The sequence below is a fragment of the Chanodichthys erythropterus genome, chromosome 22 (genome assembly GCF_024489055.1).
Source record: "Chanodichthys erythropterus isolate Z2021 chromosome 22, ASM2448905v1, whole genome shotgun sequence".
Classification (NCBI taxonomy): domain Eukaryota; kingdom Metazoa; phylum Chordata; class Actinopteri; order Cypriniformes; family Xenocyprididae; genus Chanodichthys; species Chanodichthys erythropterus.
The window spans coordinates 3,144,001-3,170,702 of NC_090242.1; the positions used below are offsets into that span (position 1 = coordinate 3,144,001).

The window sequence follows — 26,702 nt, forward strand, 5'->3', positions numbered from 1 at the left end:
GCTGTGGCCTCTTTGAGCAGGATAATGTGTCCTGCCACAAAGCAAAAATGGTTCAGGAATGGTTTGAGGAGCACAACAATGAGTTTGAGGTGTTGACTTGGCCTCCAAATTCCCCTGATCTCAATCCAATCGAGCATCTGTGGGATGTGATGAACAAACAAGTCCGATCCATGGAAGCCCCACCTCACAATTTACAGGACTCGAAGGATCTGCTTTACCACACACACACAGACACACACAAATAATGCAGACATGATACTAAAATACATCTTCAATTAAATGTTTAATGGCAGCAACCATTTCTGCATGATACATTTATAGCCATTAGAAATACATATGGATGTGATGACACAAAACAGACTTGAGACATGAAAGCATTTAAATAGACATTTGAAATACAAGTTCGTGGCAAACGAGTTTTGAGAAGCTCCTCACCAAAATCAGTGTGTTTGTCCTCCATTCAAATAACTGTAGAATATATAATAGGCACCTTGCTTGAACCATGCAAAATAGTGAATACATATGAATACATTCTGAAAAAAAAGAGCATTTTGTTTTTTAAAAAGTAAATTCATAAACCGCTTACAGTAACCGGTCAAAATTAAACATTGTAAAGGGTATTGAGTGTGAAAATGCAAAAGAAAGGCACATAAAATATGTATATATATAAAAGGGTTGATGAGAACTTGGGTTTTGATGCCCACTCAGAGCAGAACATGAAGTATTTTGGATTCCATATGCTCAGTGAAATGGTGATTGTAGAGGAAATGAAGGAATGTCTCTAAAGGGGTCATTCTTCAGAAGGTGGGGTCATGTCCAGCGGTGTCTCCTGGGTAACACTGTCCATCTCTGAAGGTTCAGAGCTCTCAGTTGATGGACTCTTCTCATGGGCGGCACCTTCTTCCTTAGCCTGGCTTTTATCCGTTTCTGTGTTACTACTCTCATCAAACCCCGGCCCTTCAGCCTGCGGGCCGTCACCGTCGTAGATGATGTCCTCTGGGTTCGGTGCAGGCGGACAGAAATCTTCATCAGGGAGGAGATGATGAAACACCGATTCAGCCTGCAAATAAAACATATTTTTGTCTAAATCAACAAATAACACCCTATAATTTAGCCTACGGCAATATCTGATCCATAGGACCAGGGCTTGACATTAACTAGCCATTAACTGTGGCTAGTGGCTTTCCAAAGATACTGGCCACAATTTTGACATCGATACCAAGGGGAAAAACTGCCATATATATATTTTTTTTAATATTCTCTCATAATTTGGCAACAGGTATATTAGGCTGCTGTCACTTTAAGACCTGATGCTCAGATCCATTATACTGTTACATATGCGTTTTCTTTCTCAACTGTTTACATTCACTTAAGACATAACTGAATATAGCCGCGTCTCATTTTGAAGGCTGCATCCTCCGGAGGTCGCATTTGAAGGCTGCATACGTCATTGAGGCGGTATCATTTAAGAAAAATAACCATTGGAGTGCAAAGAAAGAAAGAAAATACAGTATTTTACACCTCATGAGGAATAACCATCAATTTTATTATGGTTACTTTTCTTAAATAAGACATCCTTGATGATGTATGCGGCCTTCAAATGCGACCTCCGGAGGACGCAGCCTCCGAAATGAGACGCAGCTTATGTTTACGTGAATACTTGCCAAGACCGACATTATTTTGTGTGTATTTGAATGTTTAAACGCAATAAGCAGCAAAAAGAACTCTATTTAGTACTGAGAGTTGGCTTTATGTGCGCGCACTTTGTGAGCACAAAATCTGCAGGAATGAGTAAAATTATGCGCAATACGCTCAATCCCACACCGAAATTCAAGCCCTTTAACACCAACAATATTCATCTGGAGCAAATGTAAAGAGTGAGTGAGGGGAGGCGGATTTGTGTGTCAACAGAGCAGCCGGTATCGTGTATCTATTCAGCGGAAAATGAGCATCGGAAGTGTTTGAGATATTTCAGTATCGATAAGTATCGAAAAATCTATATTTTTGACAACACTACATCGCACTTAGTTTATTATTTCAGATGCCTTTTTAAAAGACTATGATTGAAAAACTTACATATAAAATTCAACCCATCGAAATGGCTAGTAGGAGTGACTGCGTTACACACCACCGCTGAAATCCACCCGCGTTTGGCGGGTGTTAATGTCAAGCCCAGCATAGAACCTAGTGTCTGCCTCCCTCTGCTGGACTCACCAGTTTAATGGAGTAGTCGCTGCCCAGGCTGCTATCGGGACCAGTGCACACGTGAACGTTACTCGGCAGGCTGTAGCTGCTGCTGTCCAGGGCTGACGTGTCCCTCATGTTGAAGTACATGACCCACAGCACTGAAGGCTTGCTTCTCTCCTCGGCACCTGCGTGTGATGTTTAAACAATCAGTTATTTTGTGTCTTTCAATGTCTTGAAAGACAATGACTTTGCATTGTAGATGTCTTCCCCTTAACAATTCCTACACATACGAACCCAGACCTGGGTCAGCATACATTAGGGGTGAGATCAGGAGTGTCCAAACACGGTCCTGGAGAGTTTAGCTCCAACTTGCCCCAATACACCTGCCTGAAAGTTCCTACTAAGAGCTTTATTAGGTGTGTTTAATTGGGCTTGGAGCTGAACTCTGCAGGAAGGTGGCCCTCCAGGAGAAGGATTGGACACCCTTGACCTAGATGGACTCTATGCACTTTTCACATATATTCTGGATGGATTTTGAAGGAAAATCTTTGGGAATTCTATATCGGAATGGATTTAAATGTGGTAAAATGTTTGCGAGCCAAAAGTACTGTACTCAAATAATCAAATTAGCAAAAATATTTAATAAATTAACGCGCAGATGCAAAATATTGTAGAAATGTTTTAATGTTGGGTGTTAGGATTCTGTGGGCACAGATTCTGTTCTTAGTTTAAGTAGTGTTATTGTGTAATTTAAATGAAATATAAGAAATCAAATATAAGAAATCAAATGCTGATGTGGTGCTAAAGGAAATCAACATCAATTTACTTATTAGTAATATCGGTAACACTTTACAATAAGGTTTCATTAGTTAACAACTGTAGTTAACATGAGTTAAGAATGAACAAGACTTCTACAGCATTTATTAATCTCAGTTAATGTTAATTTCACTATTTACTAATAGATTAGATTAGTAAATGCACTGTGAACTAACAAACTATGAACGACTTTTTTTTACTAATATTAACAAAGATGAATAAATACTGTAACAAATGTATTGCTCATTGTTAGTTCATATTATTTAATACATTAACTAATGTTAACAAATGAGAACTTATTGTAAAGTGTCACCGAAATATCATCAATATAATATATTGATAATAAATATTATAAAATGAATATAATAAAATGACACATTGATAATAATAAGCTATCCTTATATTTCTTTATATATTTTTAACATTATGTATTATTTATTAATTTAGAATAGAAATGCATTATTATGAAACAAAATAAATAAAACAATCAAATACTAAAAATAATATAAGAAAATGAAACCATAAAAAAATAAAGTTTTTGTGGAAAGTATTTGAAAGTGTACATTATAACCCAAAACATTATTAATGTTTGATATATTTTTACTAGTGGGTGACACTATAGTTCATTTATGTAAGTGAGGATATATTATACACAAAAATTTCATACAGTTGGCTACCAGTAAAATTGATAAAAATTTTGAACCAAAAATTATTCAGACACTTTGACCTGACCATGTTTTAAGTGTTATCTGACATAATTAAGATTAATATTTTCTGACACAGTTTAACTCTGAGATCTTGTCATATTTTATTACCATTTTTTTTTAAACTATATTGAATATACTGTATTAATGAATGAAATGTTCAAGGTGTCTGAATACATTTTGGTTTGACTGTATATGCTCCTGAGGGAGTTTGTGACCTTGCATAAGTATGAGGTGCTTCCATTCACACAATAAGAGTATGTTTGTAACATATGTCATTTTTTATATAAAACGAACAGTGAGAACTTCAGCACCAAGGACAGTGGAGAGCATTTGATGAGCTGATGAGAGACTTTTGACACATGCAGTCTTGTCCACTTTTCAGATTCTTTTGGTCAAGAAATGCACACTTATACAGGAAGAGCTCAACGCATGGAAAGCAACAAATCAAACTTTGTTTTTGTTTGATATGCCTTTAAACTGGTGTAAGACTGCAGACTGCTTTAGTTGTGGGAATAATATTAACCAAAAAAACTGCACTTTTCCCATATATACCACTTATTCCAGTTTTAAAAGACTGACATTGATTTATCACGAGATGTGTCATTGTTAATATTTTGCTAGCGGCTGCATGACGTAGGTCATCTAATCTCTTTTTCTTCCTCTCCTTTGATGACATCTTAGGCGAGACGGGCTCTGTGGTCCAACAGAAGAGCAGAAAATCTCAAGAGTGTGTGTGCGTGTGTGTCGCTGGTTCGTTTAAAGCGTAAAGCTGTCAGTCTGTATCATTACCCTTTAAATACACGAGCCTCTGCCGCAAAAAGGTGGGAAAAGAAAGGCTAGAAAAAGCGAGAGGGAGAAGGTGTCAGTCTGAAATGTCAGAACGGTCATTACCCAAATGTCACACAATTATGACGCGTGTTCCTTTTCCTGCCCGGAGTGGCCCAGTGATTTGCTTAATTTGGCGAGGGGGAGAGGTGTGGCGGCATCAATGTTTAACGCCGCTTCAAATACACCACCCATCCTTCCCTCTGAATGCTGCCGGGTCACCGATTCACAAAACGCTCAAGCCCTTCACTGAACACACACAGCCAAAGAATCTCTTTTATACAGTCCAGACAGCCAAGAACATACGACTGGATAATATATGGACACAGTTAAACAGAGTTTGGAAGGGAAAAAGAATATAAAAGTGTTGAACAAATACTGTTATTTAGAATGATATATAAATTCAGAAAAACAACAATAATAATAATAATAACATAACAGGGCCGCTGAATGCTTGAATCTGATCAATTGACGAATGTTTTTAGGTTTTTAATAATTCAGCGGCCTGTCATCAATTAGTTCTTACATATACACTCCTTGTTAGGGATGTCCCGATCACGTTTTTTTGCCCTCGAGTCCGAGTCCCGAGTCATTTGATTTTGAGTATCTACCGATACCGAGTCCCGATCCGATACTTCTATAATACATGAAAAACAATAAAGAAGAGCGAAAAAACAGATCCAGGTACAGTGCTTTTCAGGTTTTTCAGGTATCTAACAGTCGTTTTCACGTACAGAAAATGGATAAAGTAATCAAATATAAAATATCACTGCATATTATCTTTACTGTATAAAATAAATAAAGATTAATCATTATTGAAGTTACAAAAACTATTCAGTCAAGAGCAGTAAGTGATTTCTTTGTTATTTGTTGTTTTATTTAACATTAAAAACAGGCAGCAGGAATATTTTTTCCTCCCTTTAAGGCATGCACAATCCAGTACATACCTATACTGCTCCACATGTGCTGTCTTTCTCGACTAATATACGTTCACTTAAGACATAACCGACTATGTTTGCTAGGATACTCGCTAGGACGGGCATTTTTAAATAATTTTTGTATGAATTCGTCCGTCGAAGCGCAAGACGTGAAAGAGAACTCAGTATTTGCGCGCTGACTGGAATAAGCGTGTGCTCGCTTCAGATGAGCGCACACAAATCTTCTCACAGCGCGTGCAAGTTCTCTTTCGCGTCTTGTTCTTGAAGGTTTAAATCAGCAAGGCTTAAATGAGTTAGTTTAAATACAGATAGCAACGTGTGCTGTTCAGGTCTCACCTGTATCAACACCCGGGTGATGACGGTGTAAATGACTGGACATTAGAGCAGACGGCACTCGCAGTTAACAGTTTACAAAGAGTGACTGTTTTGTCCACGCTTTTTGATTATCGTTGTTGTAACGTTTTGCGCATCCATCGACTGAAACGTACATTATTTGAACTCTGTCTGTTTTCCACGTTGCTATTTTAAACAAACCATACGGTACGGTTCGATATTTTTTTTTTTTACCGAGAACCGTTGCACCCCTAATACATATATATCCGAGTCCTGATCGGGAGTTAACGTCCGATTCCGATCGAGTCTGAAACCACGTGATCGGGCCCGATTTCCGATCACATGATCGGATCTGGACATCCCTACTCCTTCTGAAAAGTTCGGGGTCAGTAAGATGTTTTTTTTTTTTTAAAGATAATTTTACTTTTATTCAGCAACATTAAAATGGTCTAAAGTGACAGTAAAGACATTTATATTACAAAAAAAAAAAAAAAAAAATCTTGAGCAGCAAATCAGCATATTAGAATGATTTCTGAAGGATCATGTGACACTGAAGACTGGAGTAATGATGCTGAAAATTCAGCTTTGATCACAGAAATAAATAACAATTTAAAATGTATTCAAATAGAAAACAACCATTTTAAATTGTGATATCTCACAATATTAACAAAATAAAAAATAAATATATATAATATAAAATATAAATAAAAATGATATAATAATTTTATAAAATAAACAATACATATTCATTGATTAATTAATATTAATTAATTAAAATAATCAATAAATAGTCCTGTCAAATCGATTATTCGTGATTAATCGCATCTAACATAAAAAGTTTGTGTGTGTGTGTGTATAATTTTTGATGTATTTTTACTAGTGGGTGCAGGACACTATAGTTCATTTATGTAAGTGAGGATAGCAAAATAAAGTACATTATTCATACAGTGGACTACCAGAAAACCTGATAAAAATTTGGGACCAAAAATTATTCAGATACTTTGACCTGACCATGTTTTGATAACGTGTTATCTGACATTATTAAGATTAATTTTTCTGACACAGTTTAACTTTGATATTGTGTCATATTTTATTACCATTTTTTTAAAACTATAGTATTAGTGAATAAACTGTAATAATGAATGAAATGTTCAAGGTATATATATATATATATATATATATATATATATATATATATATATATATATATATATATATATATATATATATATATATATATATATATATATATAAAATACACACATTATATATTTACAAACTCTTATGCTAGATGCGATTAAATCACGATTAATTGATTTGACAGCTCTAATATATCGCTCCATCTGCCATTTTTCACTATTGTCCTTGCTTGCTTACCTAGTCTGATGATTCAGCTGTGCACAGATCCAGACGTTAATACTGGCTGCCCTTGTCTAATGCCTTTAACATGGGTTGGCATATGCAAATATTGGGGGCGTACATATTAATGATCCCGAATGTTACGTAACAGTGTTGAGATTCGACTATTCTTCAGAGGTCTTTTAAACAAATGAGATTTACATAAGAAGGAGGAAACAATGGAGTTTGAAACTCACTGTATGTCATTTCCATGTACTGAACTCTTGTTATTCAACCATGCCAAGATAAATTCAATTTTTGATTCTAGGGCACTTTTAATATATATTTTTTTCTGTTTTTGCTCTCCCAACAAAAACAGTTCCAAATAAAAGCAGAATCAAGCGTTGCGTGTCTCTGAGCAGCACACACACTACAGTGGGGATTCATTACTCGCTTGAACGAATGACTCAAGGTCTCACTCAAAGTGAGTGAAATTCAAAGTTTAACTTTTGTATAAAATATTCTATAAATTTCTGTTTGGTTATGTATCATCTTATCTTAAGTGTAAAAAGTATACTGAAGTATCTGTAAGTATGCAAATGTTTGGGCCAACAGCCAGACGACGCAGTGGCTCTCTTTCGGTCATACACACGCACACACGTTCCCAGATGTGACAAATGTCAGATTAGCATATAGCAGCACTCCTGATGGCGGCTAACACATGCCTGTAGCTGCAAACCTCCCAAACCACTGCCACTGCCTAACACACACTGGCAAACTGCCTCAGCACACACACACACACACACACACACACACACACACACACACACACACACACACACACACACACACACACACACACACACACACACACACACACACACACACACACACACACACACACACACACACACACACACACACACACACACACACACACTAACCATAGGGCTGGGCATTAACACAAATTTCACAATTCGATTTGATTCGAAATCGATTAATTGGAGCCAATCAGGTACAGTACATAGCATATTTTCTGAAGGAAAAAAATCTATATAAACTATACAGGGAAGCCTTAAATCACTTTAATATTAAATGTTAAAATAAACAGTGATTTGTAGGCTACTTACACTTAAATTACACATAAAGAAGTTTTTATAATAATAATAACATTATTATAATACATTTTTAATGATAATTATGTTTCTACTCATTTTTCATGTATAAACATTTAAATGGCGGCTGTCATAAAAACATGACGGATTCATTCAACCATACGTTAAACATTAAAGAACAGGTTAAAGGGTTAGTTCACCCAAAAATTTAAATTATCCCATAAATTTACTCACCCTCAAGCCATCCTAAGTGTATATGACTATCTTCTTTCTGTCAAACACAATCAGAGTTATATTAAAAAATATCCTGGCTCTTCCAATAGTGGTGAATAGTAACCACATTTAGTACACTATAAAGGTAGTGAATAGTAACCGTGATTTTGAAGCCCAAAAAAGCACATAAAAGTTATCCATATGACTCCATGGGGTTAATAAAGGTCTTCTGAAGTGAAGCAATGCTTTTTGTAAGAAAAATATCCATATTTATAACTTTATAAACTAGAATCACTGACTTCCGTACGTGAGCCGTCATATGAGTGAACTTTGACCTGACACATGACGTATTTACGAATGCGGAAGCACAGATGATAGAGCAAAACAAAACACCGGTCACGAATTAGAAATCTAAAATGAGAATTTTTAAAGAGAAGCTTGAGTTTGTTGCCCAGCCCTATTTGTTTGAACCGTGAGAGGTGTCTACTCTCATCTAAGTTTACGCTACTCCTACAAGACGAACATTACCGGAAGCTAGTGATTATAGTCTATAAAGTTATAAATATGGATATTTTTTGCATTGCTTCGCTTCAGAAGGCCTTTATTAACCCTCTGGAGCCATGTGTAATCCACACATTTTATGATGGATGTGCTTTTTTGGGCTTCAAAATCATGGTTACTATTCACTCCCATTAAAAAGCTTGGAAGAGCCAGAATATTTTTCAGTATAACTCTGATTGTGTTTGACTGAAAGAAGAAAGTCATATACACACAAGTTGAGTGAATTATGGTATAATTTTGGTTGAACTAACCTTTTAAAGGTGCAGTGTGTACATTTTAGGATGATCTATTGACAGAAATTCAATATAATATACATAACTATGTTTTCAGTGGTGTATAAAGACCTTTCATGTTTTTATTACCTTAGAATGAGCCATTTCTATCTACATACACCGTGGGTCGCCTTACATGTTAAGTCGCCATTTTGCGCCGCCATGTTTCTACAGTAGCCCTAAACTGACAAACTGCTCTACAGAGCATGTTTCCTTATTATTGTTCTTCTTCTTCATTAGTGTTTTTATAGCAAGCTTACATCATCACTACGTTGAATATGCATGTTGTAGTAGTAGTAGTAGTGTTGCTTTCGTCAACGAAAATTATGACTAAATATCGACGTCAACGAACCTTTATCACGTGACTAAAACGAGACGAGACGCGACGTAAATGCTGATCATGTTACGATGACTATAATTAAATGTATAATGCAATATTGTTGACGAATAAAAACGAGACTAAATGTGGTTTACAAGATAAAAACTATGCTAAAATGTCTCTTCATTTTCATTGACCAAAACGAGACTAGACGAAATGTTATAACGTTATTACGTCTCGTTTAGTTGCGTTATTATTATTATTTTGCAGTATTTGTTTCCTGTGTCTCACTTCAGGAGCTGCATCAGGTCATACTGCGTAGACGCAGGCGACGTAACTTCTTCAAGCCCCACTCGCGGCATTATTTAGAAGATGTAGCTGCGGTGAGTTTAACATAAATGACAACAAACAAAGTTAAGTCTGACACAGAGAAAGGGATCGATATGTAGGGAAATATGTAGATTTCACGCGCTCATAACTTCATGAAAAATGCACAGATCATAGAAAATGCACATCATTATTTAAAGCAGATTATTACGATTCTTACGAAATGAATCTAAAATCAACATAATATATTGCGTTGTTCACAAGATATTACACAGGAAATGATTTAAAGGTGCCCTCAAATGAAAAATGTAATTAATCTTGGCATGGTTAAATAACAAGAGTTCAGTACATGGAAATGACATACAGTGAGTCTCAAACTCCATTGTTTCCTCCTTCTTATATAAATCTCATTTGTTTAAAAGACCTCCGAAGAACAGGCGAATCTCAACATAACACGTAACAGTCGGGGTGCACGCCCCCAATATTTGCATATGCCAGCCCATGATGGAGGCATTACACAAGGGCAGGATGTCTGGATGTGCACAGCTGAATCATCAGACTAGGTAAGCAAGCAAGGACAACAGCGAAAAATGGCAGATGGAACAATAATAACTGACATGATCCATGATATCATGATATTTTTTGTGATATTTGTAAACTGTCTTTCTAAATGTTTCGTTAGCATGTTGCTAATGTACTGTTAAATGAGGTTAAAGTTACCATCGTTTATTACTGTATTCACGGAGACAAGAGCCATCGCTATTTTCATTTTTAAACACTTGCAGTCTGTATAATTCATAAACACAACTTCATTCTTTATAAATCTCTCCAACAGTGTAGCATTAGCCGTTAGCCACGGAGCACAGCCTCAAATTCATTCAGAATCAAATGTAAACAATATAACACTATACAATACTCACATAATCTGACGCATGCTTGACGAACACTTTGTAAAGATTATATTAGTTATATTAGCTGTGTAAACTTTGTTTATGCACTGTTTAAGGCAAGCGCGTGCTCCATGGGCGGAGAGCACGAGAATTAAAGGGGTAGCAGCATAAATCGGCTCATATTTAATGATGCCCCAAAATAGGCAGTTAAAATTTTTTTTTTAAAAAACCTATGGGGTATTTGGAGCTGAAACTTCACAGACACATTCAGGGGACACCTTAGACTTATATTACATCTTGTAAAAAAATGTTCGAGGGCACTTTTAACATACTTGGCTAAAAACGTGTCTCATCTTTCCGGGATGCAGTGTGTATCCAATGATCCCGGACCCATCCATGTTCATTTTCCAATGTGGAATAACACATTGCATCTAACCATTTTGAAAAACTCCTAACAAGTGCTGAGAAGTGCCTTTTAAACCCGAGTTTACCATCCGTGGGCGCCATCTAGCTGCAAAAAAACGAATAACACTTTATTTAACTATACTTTATGCCACGAAATTTGAACCAGATGCAGCTCACATGTAGGAGAGCAAAACCAAAAAATAAAAAATATTTTTTTCTCTGATCTTATTGCTTTCCTGAGTTATTCCATGTCAAACAAAACAAAAAACCCCAAAACAAAACAAAAAAAAAATTATAAACATATATACCTACCTTTTGACTCTCCTTGCTACAGTTTTGGAGTTATGAGTCTTTACTTTTGGGTTTGTTGCTCAGAAAAAAAAAAAAACTATAAAAAATCCTTCGGTCTTAAAGGGTTAAGAGACATCTCAAGGCATTATAAGGTATTATCTATAAGGTAACAATAATATAATAAGATAACCTTGTTTAAAATGGGTTTGGCTAAAAGAAAATTTTGGTTTCGTCTATACTACTAGGTACTTACTGACTGGGTTAAATAGAATTGCATTACTAAAAAGAGACTAAAATACGATTTTCATTGACTAAAATTAGACTAAATGTCATCAGTTTTCGTAGACTAAAATTAGACGAAAATAGTCATGGATAATTCTGACTAAAATAAAACTAAAATGCTCAGGCTTTTAGTCGACTGAAACTTGACTAGACTAAAAAGAGTATGAACGTGACTAAAACTAATAAAAAACTAAAATGACCGCTTGACACAAAGACTAGACTAAAACTAAAACTAAAACAGGCTGCCAAAAACAACACTAAGTAGTAGTAGTCATCTGGTTTATTAGAAGCAGAGACTGTTCTTTGTTAGAAGTAAGAAGAAACCTCATTGCTTGACTGGCTACTCTCTGCTGTCTCAGACGATGACATATTTGTCCTGTGTTGGCCACCGTAGCTTCTCTATGTGCTTCGAAAGGGAGGGGTGAGCGGTAGACTGAGCAATTCACAACCTCACCGCTAGATGCCACTTAAATTTACACACTGCACCTTTAAGTAGAAATTCAATGAATATGCAATATAGTGCATATATATTTGCTCCTCTCTAAGTTAATTTTTCTATCTAACGAGTTTTTGAACAAATTAATGGCTTTTCTGAGGTAAATGTAACATTATGTGACAATGTTTACAAGCTGTTTTAGTGACGTCTTTCCACGGTTGACACACTGATTGAGCGATTATATGAGACATGATACGGATTTCCTTCTGATGTTCATTCATGCTTATTTCATGATGTAACTAGCAATAAAGCATGGAAGAGATGATCAGTTCTTGAACCATGCTACAGCAATCTGTCACGCCACATTAAAGAGTGCCAAAATGGTAATGTCTGAATTTCGTAATAAAACATCTTAGATTAGGAAAATACATTTGTACATTGAGCAAAATGTGAGTGTTTGCCCACACAAATCTCACCATCATGATGAAAGGGTGTTATAGGTGGTTACCAGGGCGTTGCTAAGGCGTTTTAAGTGGTTTTTAGCACATTGCTATGCTGTTGCTAAGGTGTTTGTAGTGGTGTTTATTTAGTCTACATGTGGTCATGTATGAGCCTTGATCTTTTTGACGGGTTCAAAATCCCCAAGGAAACCTTCAGTAGTTGCTGTTGGTTTTTTCCATTTGACTCCATCATGATCTAAACAGACTCACTCACTCACACACACACACACACAGCTCTTTGACCATGGGGATGAATGAAGATCTACCCAGGTGACTTTGTCTCTCTGACCTGTTCTGGCCCACTGCTCTTCTTATCTAGCGATTCATCCTCAAGACCTCTGCCAGTATTTGTTCTGACATTTTAATTAAAATAGTACTAGCTCATTCCTGTGATAAAAAGGCTGTGTGTCGCCCAGCGGGGCCCCGAGTCTCGCACCCTCCGCTGTGCTGGCCACGCACCTGAGCACACATGCTTACACACACACACAAAGAAACAATTATAACATTTCTATTCTGTTGAGCCACAGAAGTACTTAAATTCACAACAAGAATCAATATAAAAAGGCAATGCTTGAAAGGAGAGCATGTGCATGATGGGAGAGTGATAAAGATTAAAGGTGTGGTGAGATGTTGGCTGATAAAGAGAGATTGAGTTTGTTAGATTGAGTGAGGAAGGCTGAAGATGATGACCTTGATCTTACAGCCATGAAAAACATCTTACCGTCAAACTTATTCTGGAGTCAAGACACTATTACACATTTTAGGAATGATGAACTATGACATGAAGCCATAGGAAAAGATCAGTGTCAAGAAATGAAATCAAGTCCAGCTACGAACTAGTCTAAGTAGCTAAGTAGCTTGTCAAACAAAATTAAATCATAATATGGCTTAGTGTAATTATCAAATCACAAGGCTGCAATTTAATTAAAGTCCCCCTGTGGTGAAAATCAAGTTTTTAAAGGTGCCCTAGAATCAAAATTTGAATTTACCTCGGCATAGTTAAAAAAAACAAGAGTTCAGTACATGGAAAAGACATACATTGAGTTTCAAACCCCATTGCTTCCTCCTTCTTATGCAAATCTCATTTGTTTAAAAGACTTCTGGAAAACACGCGGATCTCAACATAACACCGACTGTTACGTAACAGTCGGGTTCATTAATATGTATGACCCCAATATTTGCATATATGCCAGCCCATGTTCAAGGCATTACACAAGGAAAGGCAGTATTAACGTCTGGATCTGTGCACAGACAAGGTAAGACAGCAAGAACAACAGCGAAAAATGGCAGATGGAGCAATAATAACTGACATGATCCATGATATCATGATATTTTTAGTGATATTTGTAAATTGTCTTTCTAAATGTTTCATTAGCATGTTGCTAATGTACTGTTAAATGAGGTTAAAGTTACCATCGTTTCTTACTGTATTCACGGAGACAAGAACCGTCGCTATTTTCATTTTTAAACACTTGCAGTCTGTATAATTCATAAACAACTTCATTCTTTATAAATCTCTCCAACAGTGTAGCATTAGCCACAGAGCATAGCCTCAAACTCATTCAGAATCAAACGTAAACATCAAAATAAACAATATACTCACATAATTCGAAGAATGCATACAGCATGAATGATGAACATCTTGTAAAGATCCATTTGAGGGTTATATTAGCTGTGTGAACTTTGTAAATGCACTGTAATATAGTCGAGAGCTCGTGTGGCAGGGAGCAGGCGAATTAAAGGGGCGGCGCGCTGCCAAAATCAGTGTATGGTTAATGATGCCCCAAAATAGGCAGTTAAAAAAATTAATTAAAAGATTCTATGGGGTATTTTGAGCTGAAACTTCACAGACACATTCAGGGGACACCTTAGACTTATATTACATCTTGTGAAAAAGCATTCTTGGTTACCTTTAATGTTGTTCATATGCCTATGTGATGTTTTTATATGCTTTAAGATGAACCATGATGTGCAAATTCACCAGTCAACACCATTGCTGAGTATTTTCTCCTTAAAACTGCAGCGAACCAAAGACAGTCTCAAAAATGCGGTTTGAAATCGCCCCTGGCCTCTATCTTACAAATATGTTGTAACCAATCATGTCAATGTGTGGGCGGGCTTTAGCATATCATTAACTATGTTGTGAAGCAGGGGGGTCTCAAAAGAAGCTATATTATCCTGGAATATTTTTCTGTTGATATGAAAAATCGGGTACATTTAGCAATATAGCGGGTGAATTATGTAAATGATGTATATTACAATGTTATGTTTAGCTGTTTGATAACGTAGTCAAGCAAAAGGCCAATCATATTAATTAGCGTTACGTGTCCGACGATGCTGTTGTACAGCATTTACTACAGTAAAGCTGACTGAGTGGATCAGATATTTTGAACTGGTGTTAGTGTAGGCAGGGCTAATTTACATATTCAAGGATCCACATATACTAAATGAAGCAAGGGTGTAGAGTTACATTCAAGCTAATTTAAGGCATAAAGACTTTTTTTCATCAGGAAAAAATGTTTAAATACATAATTTTGGTGATCAAAGATGAGTTTTATGGGATAAAATTATTGATTACAGGTGGAATTTAAGTGTGTTTTCACACTTGGTCCTTTTCAGGGGACTGACTGTGATTTTTGGCCCCTATCTGAACACTCCAAACAATCTCAGACCCCTTAAAAGCGAACCAAACCGAGACCATTTCGGGAGGTGGTCTGAGTACGGTTGCTTTCAGCTAATGGTACGGTTCACTAAAAATGTACAAATCAGTCTGGGCTCACTTGATTTTTCCATTTGTGAATTCCAGTGTAGTTTGGTCATCAGATGCCTCCGCACAAATCGGCTTCTCTCCAAATTATTCGTTCGCAACGTACACTTGTTTCTGAAATTTCAAACGCTTCCTAACTGTGTAAGAAAGACGCGGCTGCATGCCTTGCCAGTTTGAAATTTTTTGATATACAGTTTTTTACGAGCACACAAACCTAAAGCTCATGCACAGATAACCAGCTGTTACAGCACGTGTACTAAACTGAATGTTGCATTTTTCCAGTTGCCAAATATCGTAATGTAGTGATTACTTTCATTTCTGGCGCTATGGCATTTCTGCGCTGTGTCTAAGATGTTAGTGTGTCTCTAATAAGATCGGTCACAAACATGATCCCTGCACGATCTAATGTGTAGCGTCTTATTAACTCACTGTCAAGTATTATGCAACATTTCTTCTCCGTCTTTGTGTTTCGTCCATTTCCTCCGCTGCTAAAGAAACTCTTAAGCCTCTTAAAAGTCCTTGTCCATACTCCTAACAATTTTGGACCTTAAGACCTCTTTTAAGGGTTAAGCCTTGTTTACACTGCATGCGTCTGCGGCGCGTTACGGCTCCGGCAAGGTTTTGTTCTGTCCTCTACGCAGTGTCAACTCACACCAGAAGCATTTCAGAAGCGAAGCGGCTGGATGCGCGAGACCACAAGATTTGCCTGTCTGACTTTTTTCCTTGATTTTTTTCATGTTTTTAATGGATAAATGATTATATTTTGTCCAGTTTAATTGTGATTATTGCTATGCCATACTTTATTTTGCTGTAGCCTACAGACAAAGTTAATACACTTAAAAGTCCAGTTATGGATGACAAGAACATTTTCAAGTTTTTCAACTTTGAATCTCTTGTCTTCAGTTTCTGGTGCTCTAGTGATGTGAAATATGAGCGGGAGTTTACACAGGATGATTATTTTGACTTTATTTTGTATTTGAGCTGCGCATCTTGGACGCAGCATCCGTCAAAAATAGGCGAGGCGCCTATCTTTAGCAAAGTGGCGTGGTAAGCCGCTTCTGGGACACTTCTGAAACATGCCGCAGCGCAGCTGGTGTAAACACAATCATTGACTAGAGTGGCCACGGATCAGCTCCGGTAGCCACATCGCAGCCGTAACGCACCGCAGATGTGTGCAGTGTAAATAAGGGTTTAAGATGCTTTCTGAATTACTTTTTTCTTTACTAGGATCTTTTCTTTAATTTGAAGAGGAAACGGCCACCTTTCTAAGAATTTTCTTAGAATTTTGTCACTAGGAGGAACTCTTTAAACTAAGAATTTTTATTGAAACGGGACATGGTGTTTTAAGTGTCTTAGATGTTGTGCCACACAAACTCATTGTATGGAGTATGGATCGCTTATAACATGCATTTGGGAACACAAAACCATTGTGCCAACCATCTTCCCAAACCTATGAGAAGTGCTTATAAACCAGCTGTTGTCAACAACCCTGCGGGTTTCTGCCAAAATAAACCTAAGCTGCTCACTGCAGAGCCAATGGGTGAAGCTTGACGTTATCAGTTGAGCTAGAAGGTTCAACCTCACCCAAACCTGAATAACATCTTTATTTAGTTTTTTTGGTGCATACAAAGTATTCTTGTCACTTCATAACATTAAAGTTGAACCACTGTAGTCACATGAACTGTTTTAAATACGTTTTTAGTAGCTTTCTGTGCATTGAAAGTGTTAATTATCTTGCTGGCAATGCAGGCCTCACTGAGCCATCTTAAGCCGGGCACACATTTAATGACTAGCTAAAACATTCTAAGACTGAGCTCAACACACAGCGATTATTTCCTGCGACTGAAGCAGATTTATATACTTACACATGGAATTTGAACACCGACTGTAATCGCAGACTGAACGCGACTGGACACGTTTGAGCGTGATCAGTCATAAGTATCAATTTACATTCATAATCGGCCTTACAATCGTTAAGTGTGTGCGCGGCTTAAATTTGTGTTCTGAAGACGAACGAAGGTCTTACGGGTGTGGAACGACATGAGGGTGAGTAATTAATGACAGAATTTTCATTTTTGGGTGAACTAACCCTTAAACATATCCCTAAACCTAATTAGGTCAAGCTCCACCCATTTGGCTCTGCAGTGAGCTTTACTTGAAAATAAAAGCTTTGAAAATAAGTTAAGACAGACATAAATATTAGCATTAGAATTTTACAGTTATATTATTTTTCTTAAATACTATTTTTTTTTATTTACAGTGAAATATTACAATAGTAATATTTCTTAATTTGTTTAATATTTTTATTATCACAATTTCATTTCTATATATCGTGCAACCCTTCACAGAAGAAAAAGTCATTCCGCCTCTCGTGTCTTTTCTCAGGTGTGGTTAATTGAGACTGATTTGATTAATTAATCAGCACATAATGTAATTAATGTTTTTAAATACTTTTGACAGCCCTATTTAAAACACCTTAATTTACACTAAACTCAACTAATAACACAAAAATAAATGTATTAAAATACATAAATATTTATTTATTCATAAAACAGCCAATGTAACATGGCATGCGAGGGCTTCTGGGAATGCTATTGAGCACTTCAATAACACAAGAGAGAAGCCATTCTAGTAGAATAAAATTGGTTTGTTCGGCTACACCACAGCAAAAAAAAATATTTGAAAAACTACACTTGAGCAGATGACTCTCCCACTGATTGAAATTAAAGGTGCCCTAGAATGTTCTTTCACAAAATGTAATATAAGTCTAAGGTGTCCCCTGAATGTGTCTGAAGTTTCAGCTCAAAATACCCCATAGATTTTTATTTTTATTTTTTTTAACTGCCTATTTTGGGACATCATTAACTATGCACCGATTCAGGCTGCGGCCCCTTTAAATCGCGCGCTCCCTGCCTGTTGTCCTTGCTTACTTACCTAGTCTGATGATTCAGCTGTGCACAGATCCAGACGTTAATACTGGCTGCCCTTGTGTAATGCCTCGATCATGGGCTGGCATATGCAAATATTGGGGGCGTACATATTAATGATCCCGACTGTTACGTAACAGTTAGTGTTATGTTGAGATTCACCTGTTCTTCGGAGGTCTTTTAAACAAATGAGATTTACATAAGGAGGAAGCAATGGAGTTTGAAACTCAATGTATGTCTTTTCCATGTACTAAACTCTTGTTATTCAACTACGCCAAGGTAAATTCAATTTTTGATTCTAGGGCACCTTTAAATGTCTGAATGAACTATCTAAAATGAATCATACATTTCAACAAATCTTCAAAAACACAAGAGAGAGGACATTGTAGGAAAATAAAAGTGGTTTGTTCGGCTACACCACCATATGTTTGAAAGAAATTCTTGAAAAACTGCACTTGAGCCGCTTTGCAGCTACTTAGTTACTACACTGACATTTTTCTATCACCACCACGTACAACGAACATAAACCAGACTTTTTTTTTTAAAATAAAATCTTGCCGAACTCACAATATGATTCCACCCTTATGATCTGAAGGCAGATTGTGAGGTCGTATGTGACAGGTCGTGCTCAGATTCACTCTGAAGGAGCCAAGCAGACCCTGACAGAGCATAATGGGAATCAATGGGAGCAGCGCCTGGCCCCTGCCTGCCACACCACCATCAATATCAATCACTGTTATCGCCAATAACGTCTCCATGTAAGCCCTTCGCTGAATGTCACAGCAATACCAGATCTTTCTTCTTTAAAGAGAGGAAGAGATGATCTCTCTTTGACACAGGCGGCAAGGTTAGTTAAGTACTGTTAGCAGGACGTATAGCGGATCTGTATGTGCAATCGGAGGTCGATGTGCAAAAGGACCAAAGATGTTAATGGGTTTAAATGATGGGGAGTTTTAATTGGAAGTGAAAGAGCTAGGTCAGGTCTTACCTTCTGAAAGCTCCTCTCCAGGAATGGCGGGAACGTGAAACAATTGAGATACAACTGGAGCAAGATCTTCTTGGGCCATACCAGAGGATGAACAGGTCAAGTGGACCAAATCTGTTAAAAGAGATCACAACAGACCATTTAGGACAATTAAGGTGGACATATTCTGTACATTTGGTTTTAATTAAAAATTTCTATACATATACATACACATGTACAATGTTGGTACTCCTATCATTATGAGGACATAGGTGTAATGGTTTCTAGACTGAGTTAATGACTTTTCTAGCCCCTAACCCTAAACCTACCCATCATAGAAAACTTTCTGTATTTATACATTTATCTCATAATGCAGGGGGCCTGGCCTGAAACATACAAACACACTCCATTATAAGGGCTTAGGGTCCTCATAATGTAGTTCAAATCAGTGTGCATACACAGACACAATGTTTTTCTAGGCAAGTTTTAATTTGAATTCTTTAAAAAAAATTCTTTATTATAATATCAGGACTTTTTTGTACGCCCCCCAAAAAGACATCAAATTGATTTTGAATTTAGTAATAAAACATGTTCATCATAGAAGAGGTGTATTAAAGGTGTATGAATTTCATTTTTAATGTGTTTTTGGATAAATTAACTGGATCAGAACTCGAGCTGCCATTTTAATATGCATCTGGTCATAGAGCTTTTTAAATGGATGCCGAGGCTTTTTAGGTCGGGTAGAATCTGTGAACTATGTCCCGGTTTGTTGACCGGCTTCCATGGCTACAATACGCTGTGTTTTCCGCCAACTGGCAACCCTGGGTGTTGGAATACTATTAGGTAAATTGGCAGTGGGTGGGAAAACACAGACCAAAACAAAAACAGACATTCCGTCATGGAACACACATTTAAGAACTAGAATAACCGGATATACATTTGTTTTTCAAACAAGTAGGTGAACTTAGCAGGTTTCCCTAAATATCTGTAAACATATTTAAAGGTGCTGTATGTTTCATTTAAAGGGATAGTTCACCCAAAAATGAAAATTTGATGTTTATCTGCTTACCCCCAGTGCATCCAAGATGTAGATGACTTTTTTTCTTCAGTCGAACGCAAATTATGATTTTTAACTGCAACCGCTGCCGTCTGTCAGTCAAATAATAGCAGTGATTGGGAACTTGAACAATAAGAGTCGAAAAAACTTCCATAGACAAATCCAAATTAAACCCTGCGGCTCGTGACGGCACATTGATGTCCTAAGACACGAAACGATCGGTTTGTGCGAGAAACCAAACAGTATTTATATCATTTTTTACCTCTAATACACCATGTCCAACTTCATTCAGCTTCCGGTGAGTGAGGTCTGATCACGCTCTGTCAACGGAAGTGATGTCTCGCGCTCATTGAAGTATATGGGCGAGACATCACTTCCGTCACCAGAACGCGTTTTTTGACCTCACTAACAGGAAGCTGAACGAAGTTGGACATAGTGGTGTATTAGAGGTAAAAAAATGATATAAATACTGTTCGGTTTCTCGCACAAACCGATCGTTTCGTGTCTTAGGACATCAATGTGCCGTCACGAGCCGCAGGGTTTCATTTGGATTTGTCTATGGAAGTTTTTTCGACTCTTATTGTTCAAGTTCCCAATCACTGCTATTATTTGACTGACAGACGGCAGCGGTTGCAGTTAAAAATCATAATTTGTGTTCGACTGAAGAAAAAAGTCCTCTACATCTTGGATGCACTGGGGGTAAGCTGATAAACATCAAATTTTCATTTTTGGGTGAACTATCCCTTTAACCATAATAAGTATGACAAACTGGGCTAACATCCTAATCTTAGAAGAACTACAATAAGACTCTGGCCTTCCATGAAAGTAGCCCTGAAAGTGATCCAGAGGGGAAAAGGCACCAAAATTCAAAACAACAAATCTCAATCCTCATAAAGGTCTGAGAAGTTCTACTAGTGGGATGTGTGGAAATGTCCTGGGTAATCCCAAGAGTTCACACACACCACTTCCAGGCTTATCATTACTTCTCCGTTGTTCTTTCCTGTGGTCTGTGGTACGCTGGAGTTTGTGCGCGTGAGGATCAAAGAGAACAATTCCAGAGCAGGCAGCTCAGGGCGGCACACAGGCTCCGTGTCACACAGTGGAGAGCTGCACAGATGTAGGCATCTCCAGTGGGACAGGAGGAGCTGCTTCGCTAAAGGCTCCAAAAACACACGGGACACTGCCGAGTTTTGAAAAAGATTCTCGCCACAGCCAAAGACACTCTGGGGGCTGATTTTAAAAGTCCTGGATAGTTAAAAGTGAACACTTGCAGTACAGGTGGATTCATAATATATGCAGTTATGGACATATACAATTCTGTATAGAATCGTGAAGAAAATAAACAATATTTTTTTCTGTTCTATTCGAATGGACTTCTCGCAGTATATGTGGAATAAATGGATCATAAATGTTTTTTTTTTCTGTAATTAGTTGCAATTAATCTGTATATTTTAAATATTTGTTTAATGGTATCTTTTTACTAAGTACGTTTAACTATGTACTCTATTAAATAGATTTTTTCTTAATTTCTGGGGATGAAATTAGTTATTATAACCATTAGCATTTTATTCAGGCTTAAAAATATTATAACAATTTTTGTTTTTTTTTAATTTTGAAATCAGGAATGGTGAGAGAACACGTGCTTGGTGTTTTTCATCTTCAAACCGATCTTGGATCTTCAGCCGACAAAGTTTAAATCCCATCTGGCTAGAGCGCTTCCCATAATGTTTACACATTAGTTCAGTAGACGGACAGTAGGTGGTCTTTCGTGGCTGTTTGAACACATTTGTCCACATGAGCATTTACACTACGAAAGCAATTTTCTTTACACCCGTATTTAGCGTCATCCACTTGTGATCAGATTGATGAAAACACACCTTAATAGTAGGTGTAAACAAACATTCTGTTTGAATGAGAGTTGTCAGTTCATTTTTCCTCACTAAGTTCATTTTGTGCATTAATTTTCACAATAAGCAAGAAAATTTCTAGCATAAAACATTTGGCATCAATATTTTTATGTGAGGATCGATCTTCTCAATACAGCGTCAGTATTGCAAGTGTATACACTTATTTTTGCACTTACACTTGTGTCTTAATCACTGAGACAAGCACATTAATGACATATTTTTACATGTTAAACAGAAAATATTAATCACAGAAACGAACGTGCAATTTGACAGCCCTTTTATAAAGCATTATTTATAAAGCATTTGCTTTTCTATATCTATTTGCCAATAGAGTTATAAAATGCCATTGGACAGTTCACACATGAAAGCAGCCAATGAGCTTTCGACTGAATTTGAAGATGTGCTTCTAAAACACGACACGGCTACATTAAACATAAATGTCATGTATTTGTTAGTTTGAAATTTTGTTTTTCTTAAAGATACATCATTTTAATACTTGAATTATATAAAAAATTTGAAATGTTTATTTAATTTAATTTTTTTTAATTAATTATCAATAAGAATTATCAATAAATTGGCACTCTAAAGGCCGGTTCACACCAAGAATGATAATTATAACGATAAAAATATAGTTCTAAAAATCGTTACAAATACACACCCCAACTATACTGATAACGGCACAGAGAAACTGTATCATTGGAATCACTGTCAGAATGATTTTTTCTTTTTAGCTGATGAACGATAAAAACATCCAATCCAAATCCATCCTGCTTTGAAGAGCTCAAGCATTTAAAGCGACAAAACGACAAAACTCAGCACGCACTTAGAATAAAAAGAACAATATGGTCCGCTGGTATGAACACTAATATAGTTATCGTTCTTAGTGTGAATGAGCCTTAATCCTCCATTCACAATATCCTCTGATTGAAACTTAAATGGCCGTAGAAACATAACATCAGGAGAAATGTTGTATGAAAAAAGTATAAAGAAAGCAAATGGGGCCTATTCTGATTTTGTATTGATTTCATAAGGTAAAGTATGTATTTTTTTGTTAAAATACTAATACTTTAAATACTTAAAGGGGTCCTATTATGCTTTTTTACATTTTCAAAAATCTTTACTGTGTAATGTTGCTGTTTGAGCATGAAAAAGGCCTGCAGTTATAAAGCAGAAAGTCACTCCAAAGGAAGTTATTCTCTATATAAGTAAACAGTTTCTTATGTCCCTGAAATTCCCCGATTGTAGTCTTTAGTTTTCTTCCAGGAACGAACACGTCACAATATCCCTCATTTAAATGATTCCCGCCCAAAGCATACTCAAAATAAAGGCCTGGTTGAGTTGTACTAGTAGTGTGTTGAAACTAGGGTTGTCAAAAGTAACGACTTTGGTACCAAGTTGGTACTGAAATTTAAAAAAATTGACGACACAGGAGCTTTTGAAAGCAGGTGTCTATCAGCGGATCCGTCTATCAGAGGATATATTAGGGATCCGCTGATAGATGTCTGCTTTCAAATGCTCCCGTGTGTATCTGTGTACGCGCTTGTTAAAAAGCATCAACAATGTCAATTTATGACATGTTTTTGAAGCGTTGATCATTGTAGCCAATCACAGACATATCTGTTGAGCGTGTGAACACAATGGCCAATCAGAGGTGTTTAAGAATCTGATAAAAATGCTAGGGGGAAATGCTGGTATCGTCACATTTTTTACATTTCAGTATCGACTTGGCACTTTTGACAACCTTAGTTGAATCTTGCGGTTATGGTAAAGGGCGTGACATTTCTGAAACAGGCTCGAAACAGTTGACCAATCACAACGCACTAGTCCAGCCGACCAATCAGACCAATTGCGCTTTTTGGATGGAGGGTCTTCATAGAGACAGGAACTAAACTGGGCAGCGTTTCCCAAAAGCATCGTAATCTTAAGTTGATCGTAGCTCCATTGAAACCAATGGAGCTACGATCAACTTAGGCTTACGATGCTTTTGGGAAACGCTACCCTGAGCGTTACAGACAGACTGTGAAGAGAGATGCGGCAACAATATGAGGCCCGGTCCACACGGAGACGCGTATTTTGTGAAACCGCACAAATTTTTTATCGCATAGGCATTTCGTCCACACGGATCCGACGTTTTCGAACGGTAAAACCGCTATTTTTTGAAACCGGGTCCCAGAGTGGATAAATTTGAAAACGCTGTCTTTGCGTTATCGTGTGGACGGGGCAATCCGTATATTTTATGAAACGATGATGTCATCACCCCACGTGTCGACCCCAGTCAGACGCGCTAACACCACAAAACAGCCCCAACAACAGCAATAGCAGACTCTACATGCTTGTGTTCGTGCTGCAGAAGCTACTGAGCCAAAATAAAGCGTTATTTCAACTACGCTGTACTGTTTGTCCAAACTGCCGCCGGCGGGAGGGTCAAAGTAAATGACTAGTTGGACCAATTGGAATCCTCTCAAGTGAGGACCTCTACATTCCGATTGGTTGCTGCCGAACCGCATCACAGCTCATTACCATAAAGTTGACTTGATTTCAACTCTCCTCGACGCTCTCACCGTCCTAGATGCGCCGCGGCGCTCTCGCCGCCGGCTCTCATTGTAAATGAATGACTTCCGGTCACTTTGACGCTCTGTCCACTGGCAAAACATTAAGCTTTGCTATAGTTTGTATTCAGCGCGCAAGGTTTATGCGTATGATCCTTCTTCGCTGCTTTAAGTGCATTTCTGTGACAGAATTACAGTGCCACATAATGGTCTGGCATGTATACTACACCATTTTGAGCCATTTCACTGGTTTCGTGTGGATGCAGATATTTCTTGATACGGCGCCATGTGGACGGATTTTTTTTTTAGAACAAGGAAAAAAAAAGATCGGATTGGGGTAAGCTCCGGCTTCGTGTGGACGGGGCCTGAGATATGTGAAAAATAATGTGTTTTTAAACATTCAAGCATGAAAAACTATTCTAATAGATCCCAAAAACAAAATTTGAAAAAGGGCATAATAGGTCCCCTTTAGAACATACCCCATTGTAATGTGAAAAGCTGAATCTGGGGCTGAGTTTGGGGCAGGACTATCAGGAATATCTGCTTGTTCTTTGTTTGGTGCTGCTAGTGGCTTAAAATTGCACACTTCACCTTCAAAGTCTACAATCAGTGGTTTTGGTGTTGCTTGGAGCCCTTGAAAGCACATCCAACATACCCATCAGCGTAAGTAAAACAGTCTTGTCATAAGTGGTTAATGATAAATAAAGACCATCTTCTCCTGTGAACGCATGTCTGTCACGGTCATCATCATCCGCTGATTTCGAAGGATGCTTTCAGGTAGAAGTGCATTACTTAAAGAGGAACGACTATGATCCATCTCCCTGTGGGATCGGGCTATAGCAAAGCAAACGATAGCTCTGATCCAGCTTCCTATCATTTCCCCTGAACTCAATTCCCAGGGAGAGGAAGTGGAGTTCCGCTGATTAAGCTTTTCATTCCCCCGTGAGGACGGAGTCAGTCACTGGGGTCTGCGCCAAGACCGCTCCACCATCTCCACCTGATCTACCCCTTCACGATGATTGATAGCAAAATAGGGCCAGTGTAACAAACACAATAACTTTCATAAATAACAATGGAGTTAATGATGGAGTCATCGCTGAGGTGGGTGGGCGGTGAACTGAATGTTTTGAAGGACAGTTTTGACATTTGGCTGTGTTCAAAGACTATCAATGTGCATCACTGTGACAATTCTGGAAAGATCACTGATACTGGTTTTGTAAAACAGAAGCATTTATATACACTACCGGTCAAAAGTTTGGGATGATTCAGATATTTTTCAGTCTCTTATGTTCACCAAGGCTGCATTTATTTGATCAAATTTATCTTCCGCAGCATTAGTCTTCAGTGTCACATGATCCTTCTGAAATCATTCTAATTTGTTGCTGAGTAAACATTTATCATTATGGGTTCAAGCGCATGGCGCTGAAAAAGCTATAAATAATATAATATGCTCTGTCATAATAAAATAATGGCTCATAACTCCTAAACTGTTAGGTGCAGGCTCAAGTGTCTTATATTAGTGGAATCTTTGGCTTAAGACAATCAAGATGCATGCCTCGGATTCGCCCGTTGTTATGGCGAAATTTTTGGATTTTTTGAAAAACCTACTTTTGCACACTAGTCCTAGGCGTTTGACCCGATAGGAACCAAAACAATGCAGCAAGATAACATGGAGTCTGATTGTCAATAGTTATCAAAAATTTCGATTCATGGGCCACCAAAACGTTCGAAGTGGGTGGAGCCACTTTTATTAAAATAACTATAACTCGTGAACAA

At 37.4% G+C, this 26,702-nt stretch overlaps 1 protein-coding gene across 1 annotated transcript in view; it reads right to left on the reverse strand.

Moving 5' to 3' along the window:
* Positions 1-274: 274 nt before the first annotated feature.
* The window catches only part of chm (CHM Rab escort protein), a 97,305-nt gene continuing 70,877 nt past the window's right edge, over positions 275-26,702 (reverse strand). Inside the window, exons 13-15 of the mRNA XM_067375819.1 lie at positions 19,438-19,548; positions 2,215-2,372; positions 275-1,060 (exon numbers count right to left, since the gene is read on the reverse strand). Of these exons, the coding sequence (XP_067231920.1) occupies positions 791-1,060; positions 2,215-2,372; positions 19,438-19,548 (539 nt within the window). The 3' untranslated portion in view covers positions 275-790. The remainder of the gene's footprint in view (positions 1,061-2,214; positions 2,373-19,437; positions 19,549-26,702) is intronic.